We start from the raw sequence: 6,230 nt of genomic DNA on the forward strand, positions 1-6,230 counted from the left end.
GCCCAATATTGAATATTCATGTATCATCCAATATTGACGGATAGTTTCACATTTGAAAATGGTATTCCGTAATTTTATGAAACTCGAAACCCTATGTTACTGAGTCAACTCCTATATATACCTTCGTCTCCGACCAAACTCTTTTTCTTTCTTCCCAAAAATTCCGATCTATTTCTCTACCTCTCCGGCGAAAAAGGATAATCATGGAAGATAAATCCATTCCATTCGAATCAAGTCACTCCGTATCAAACAATGATAACAATCACGGATGGCAAAAGGTGACATATGTGAAGAAGCAGAAAAAAAAGCAGCAAAAAATCTCGGATTCAGGCAAGGTAATCGCCAATGGATCTGCTATTTCCGGCGCCGATAATGTGTATAAGTCGCTTGAGAAGCACTCCGATGAACGCCGCAAGAGAATTGCAGCTCAGACGGCTGCGATGTACGGTGTTGGCGATGCTCCGGTTAGATCGGCGATGAAACACCGGTCGGACGATGAAGACGAGGATAACTATGCTGAAGGTGGTGCTGAGAATGGTGCGGTTGGGGAGAAGAAGAAGGAGAAGGTAAAAAAACCGAAGAAGCCAAAAGTTACTGTGGCTGAAGCTGCTGCGAAGATTGATGCAGCTGATCTAGATGCTTTTCTCGCTGATATAACTGTAAGAGGACATCTTGATCTATTTACGCATCATTTCGTTTTTTCGATCCCCAAAATGACTTTTTCTATGTTATGAAGGTTTCCTATGAATCTCAGCAAGAAATACAATTGATGCGTTTTGCTGATTACTTTGGACGGTCATTTGCGGCAGTGGCTGGGTCACAATTTCCGTGGTTGAAATTGTTCAGGGAGTCCGCGATCAGTAAAATCGCAGATGTGAGTACCATTGTATTCACATTTATTTTCAAATTTGACAACTTTTGTGAGATACAGTTGTTTTTTTGCCACATTGCTATGTGGTTTCCTATGAATAAATGTTTGGCTGTGCATTGTGGTATATGGAAATACTACTTGGGAAGCACTAGTATTATCATACTAAGTAAAAATGTTCCCTTTTTTGCTCTCCACTTCTTTATATTTTGGATATGTCCTAATGTTTGAAATTATAATATCTATGTAATACAACTTTCACAAGCCTTTAAGACTTCATTAATTAATCCAATCAAACTTTTATGTTAAAAGATCCTTATCTGTACTGAATATAAAAGATCCGTTTATGTTTGTAAAAGTGGATATCTTCAGTCTTAACCTAAACTCGTGTTCTCAAAACTAACAGTAAAAATCTCAAAGATAACTTCAGCTTTAAACCAAATGAAAAAAAGATTGAAGGGAGAAATCTTTTCTTTTTGTTTCTATTCGTTCTCCGATAACATGGTATAAGGGCTTTGCTTAAGCTGTACAATTTTTTTGAATTTTTATTTTAGAGATTGGAAATAAGTTTCTGTATCAATTTCTAAAAGGAGAGTAACAAGATGAAAGTTAAAGGACTTGGAGCTGGTTTGAAATTTGCAAGCCAGAAAGGAAAAACACTAGGGAAAAAAAAAGAAAGTATTCTGGCCTCTATCGCATGTTATAGCCCATTCAAACTACAACACAGGTTTTGCTTCAATTTCATGTTCAGTGCTTTCCAACTTTTAAGAGGGAAAACACAATTTGATCAAGTAACCTTGAAGTGTAAATACCTGTAACTTCAATTTCTTTTAGCAGTAGATAAGTTCCTGCTTGATGTAGATTAGGTCTGCCACTAATTAGGATTATATTTCTAGGAGTTGTGGTTTCTAAGGATTTTGGGTAGAATGGAAGAAGTTAGGGAGAGAAGGGGAAGAAGACGGGCATTTCTATGTTGAAGAAGATGTTTCGAAAGAAGCTGCCATTATTTTAGACTCACTTTGAGACTTTCCTGTTTTGATTTTGAAACACTCTTTAATGTTATGACTAAAGATATCCACTTTAGGTAAGGGAAAAATATATACTTGTACTCATACATAAGGAACTATGTAAGTCTACTCTAATTTTTTACATCAATTTAAATTTTCAACTCTCACTTTATTATAAATTTCACAACTACTTATATAATTTTAATATCTAAAACTGCACATGATGGTGTGACCTAGCTGTCAATGGAATTGGAATGAGGGGCTATGCAAGACTAGTATCCCGGCATAAACAAAAAGTTAGATCATTTCTTCAGATCTACTTAAGCTTTAGTTGATAGAGTTACCCATTACTTATACTTGTGGATGATGCAGGTATGGTATCATAGTAGAGTTGCCAGCAAGTTAGCCTGGATACCACCATTATTAACTGAAATTTCGAATGTAGTAAGTTCCAAGCCTAGTCATAGGGTGTTGTGGAAAAAAACAAGTAGTAATTTATAACATTCAACTCATCATTAACATTATGTTGAATTTGCTAATTACTGACATTACATGATATTATGATTTCTTTTGTCATTGGTCCATGAAATTGTGTCATTAAGCTTTACTGTTGCAATAAATGCCGAGTGAAGCGGCATGCTATCTTTCATGAAATTTATGGTCATTCACTCATGTAACACCAGCTAGCTGCTGAGAGCATTCTCATTCTTGATGGGTCTAAATGCAGGGAACTCGACTTATATTTATGCTATTTTGGTTGGTCATCTAGTTGCCAGTCAATGGTTTGCATTCTCCCTTAGATTGATGCTCAATAACATGGTCGATGATCAAATTTGCTCTGCTTCTTAGATCTATGAATTTGATTGCTCTCTTTGGATGATTACTGAGTATATCATTTGTGTATGGTGTATATATGTGATGAATGGTTAACTATATGTATCTTATTGTGTTTAGGTATGAGTTTTAAGTTCTTGTGTACAGAGTGATAATTGCTTTCCATTCTCAAAAAAAAAAGAGAGTGATGATTGCTTTCAAATATTTGGTTGGCACCATATGTGACTGAAAGAGCAATAACTTGATTTACAACAAACAGGTTCCTGTTTCACATCTTCCTGAACCAGTTTATAAAACATCGGTTGATTGGATCAACCAACGTTCTTTCGAGGCTCTTGGATCGTTTGTGCTGTGGGGACTAGACAGTATTCTTGTGGACTTAACAGCCCAATTAGCAGGTTCTAAGGGCTCCAAGAAAGGTGGCCAACAAACATCGTCAAAATCTCAGGTATCCCCTGAGATTTCCTTTCAACTATTTGGAATAACTTGCAATTACGTATAGAGTCTTTAAGTTTATGTATGATTGGTCCTTGTATGTATATGTGTCCCTGTATAAAAGCAGAAGGCTTCAGGCATTCAGAAGGGGATACATCTATTTTTATTTGCTTTTCTCCTCTGAATTAAGTAGCAAAAGGCAAAGCAGAAAAGGGGAAGAAAGGGAAGAGAAAAAGATTTAAATCAGTTTGGTGAGAATAGTAGGAATGTCAAATCTAGTCTCCATTATCTATAAGTTGTAGTCTTAGGCGGAGCCAAATGGGGTTAAAACAAGGAGGGAAGAGGGTAAATTACTTTACCTTAGAAGTTGGATATGGCTCGGAAGGTCACACAAATTTAGTGTCACAATGAACAGAAGTCCTTAGCACTGTTGTATGATTATTATCTTTTTTGATCGAGTTAATTAATTTTTCCGTAGTAAATTTTCGGGCCACCCACTTATGTGACATGATCACTTTTGTATAGTCTTTCTCAGTCAAGATTTTGTCACACAAGGATAAAATTGATCAAATGAAGCACTCGAGCGGTAGATGAAAGTCTCAATGCTGTTAGTTTTATATTGATCGCGGATGAATTATGTAGTGATGCCAAACCAAAAGAAGATTCGTGAATTAGTTTAACTTAAATAAGTTGTAGGCTGGTCTCAAGTTCGAAACCCCTTGCTTTCGCAGCGAAAGCAAGGGGTTTGCCGTCTGTGTCGAGCAAGCCGGGTTACCTCTCCTATGTGGTTTGCGAGCTATTGCATAAGAGCGGGGGTTTTATCTTGTGCGCACCCAAAGAGTAGCGGTTGTGCGCACCCAAAGGGTAGCGGCTGCGGGTTTTCTTGTCATCAAAAAACAAAAGTTGTAGTTAAGATTAGCTACACCATCCACTTAGAAGATAGAGTACAATTTCTTTGGCATGGTTGGCGTGATCAACTCAATTGCCATAACATGCTTGTTAGCGAAATATCTTGACATCCTGGGCTGATACTTGTGCAACACATTACTAAATTGCAGGTTGCCATGTTTTTAGTTTTGGCAATGGTACTACGGCGAAAGCCTGATGTTTTAATCACCGTACTCCCGACGCTTCGGGAAAGTCCAAAGTATCAAGGGCAAGACAAACTTATAGTTATTGCATGGATGATAGTCCAGGTGATGTAGAGTTCTACTCTTTATTAGATAGAACTACCCTTTGTTTCTTCTCCACTTTATATTGGCTTCTTAACATCAAAACCGATACTCTGGTACAGGCCTGTCAGGGCGATCTCTGCGTTGGATTGTACTTGTGGGCACATCATACCTTGCCTTTAGTTGGAGGAAAATCAGGTTCCAATCCGCAGACAAGGGACTTGATTTTGCAGGTGGTAGAAAGGTCTGTAACTTTTGATTGCACCTGTTGTTTACATTTTTGTCTGCTTTGCCCCACTGTAAGAGCTAATTCTTTTATTTTTAAATGTAATTTCAGGATCCTCTCTGCACCAAAAGCTCGAACAATTTTAGTAAATGGGGCTGTTAGGAAGGGAGAGCGTCTGATGTCACCTTCATCCCTTGACCTGCTTCTACGGGTGACTTTTCCCGCTCCTTCTGCGCGAGTTAAGGTGTGGTTGAGCATTTTGGTTGTCTTCTTCTCCTATTCGTAGTGGATCACGTGAACTTCTCTTGTATTCTAATTTCTTGATTATTTCAATTTCAGGCAACTGAAAGGTTTGAGGCAGTATATCCCACTCTTAAGGAGGTTGCGCTTGCTGGTTCCCCTGGAAGCAAAGCAATGAAGCAAGTTTCTCAACAGATACTTCTACTAGCTGTAAAGGCCGTTGGAGGAGGTATATCTTTTACTTGAACTCCTGAGATTTTTAGATTGTAGAGTGGCTGGTAAGCAAGAATTAACCTTGGCTCTTCTGCAGGCAATCCAGAACTATCTCGAGAGGCAACAAACATATTCAATTGGTGTTTGACCCAGAGCGCTGACTGTTACAAGCAGTGGGTATGAATTAACACCCACTTGGCTTTTTGTCAAGTCTTATGCATTGCTTTTCTGCAAAATATATAGGAGTAGAGTTCTTCAGGTTTTCATAATTTATTTTTTGTGGCTTCATTTTTTCCTGAACAGGACAAGATTTACCTGGATAACATAGAAGCAAGTGCTGCTGTGTTGAGAAAGCTCAACGAGGAGTGGAAGGAGTTATCGAGGAGACAGTCCTCTACTGAGGCCTTGAAGGAGACTCTCAAGAGCTTCAGAGAGAAGGTAGTTTCTGTATTTGGTTGTTTGGTTTTTCGGTTTCTTTTCTTGGGCTTGGGGGTCTGAATCCTGAGTTGGGGATTTTCTGTGCTACTTAGTCCCAGCACTAGCAGAACCATGGGCCATTTCGGGTTGTGGGGGGGGGGGGTTACATCTGCTTGCCACAGTAGTTGTTACTTTTACTTTTGCTCCAAACTCATACAAGTCAAATGACTATTTTGTTTCACTTTTGCTTGTAGAATGAGAAATCATTAACTGGTGGAGCGGATGCTCATCAGTCACACTTCAGAGATGCAGATAAGTACTGTAAAATGTTGTTAGCAAGGTTGTCTCGTGGACATGGATGTGTGAAAGGATTTGTTGTTGTTCTTTTGGCTATGGCGGTGGGAGGTGCTATTGTGTCACAGAACTTGGAGGATTGGGATTGGAACAAGTTTTCGGCTTTACTTGATATCCCACAGACCTCCTAAGTAATCTGGACCAGATGAGCAATGTTCTTTTTTAACAGTTGATGGTCTCAGCAGCAGTTGGTTCAGAAAACATAAAAATAACTTTTTGGAGAAACAGGTAGCGGAACTTGGAGATATCGGGATGGATGCTTATATTTTCATGAAAGAATGAGTCATGTTTAATTTATCAGTCTTGTTTTGATCTGTCTGTTAGTTTAAGTTTAAGTGGTAGTAGGCATGTTAGCTGTTACCAAGTTTTCAACATCTTTTTTCAGTTTAAGTAAATTGATTGTCATTACCAGAATACAGATGTAATTTCAACGGGTAAGAAAGAATCCAAAAAGGATTTAATAA

General features: G+C 38.3%; 1 protein-coding gene across 1 annotated transcript; it reads left to right on the plus strand.

Annotated features, from left to right (window-relative positions):
- On the plus strand, positions 1-6,230 carry LOC101267991 (uncharacterized). Its single transcript, XM_004239284.5, has 10 exons — positions 1-659; positions 737-874; positions 2,969-3,157; positions 4,203-4,340; positions 4,439-4,560; positions 4,654-4,786; positions 4,882-5,011; positions 5,093-5,172; positions 5,299-5,433; positions 5,667-6,230. The coding sequence occupies exons 1-10, from the start codon at positions 204-206 to the stop codon at positions 5,895-5,897; spliced, it is 1,752 nt and encodes a 583-aa protein (XP_004239332.2). The 5' UTR covers positions 1-203; the 3' UTR covers positions 5,898-6,230.

This window comes from Solanum lycopersicum, chromosome 5 (genome assembly GCF_036512215.1).
Source record: "Solanum lycopersicum chromosome 5, SLM_r2.1".
Classification (NCBI taxonomy): domain Eukaryota; kingdom Viridiplantae; phylum Streptophyta; class Magnoliopsida; order Solanales; family Solanaceae; genus Solanum; species Solanum lycopersicum.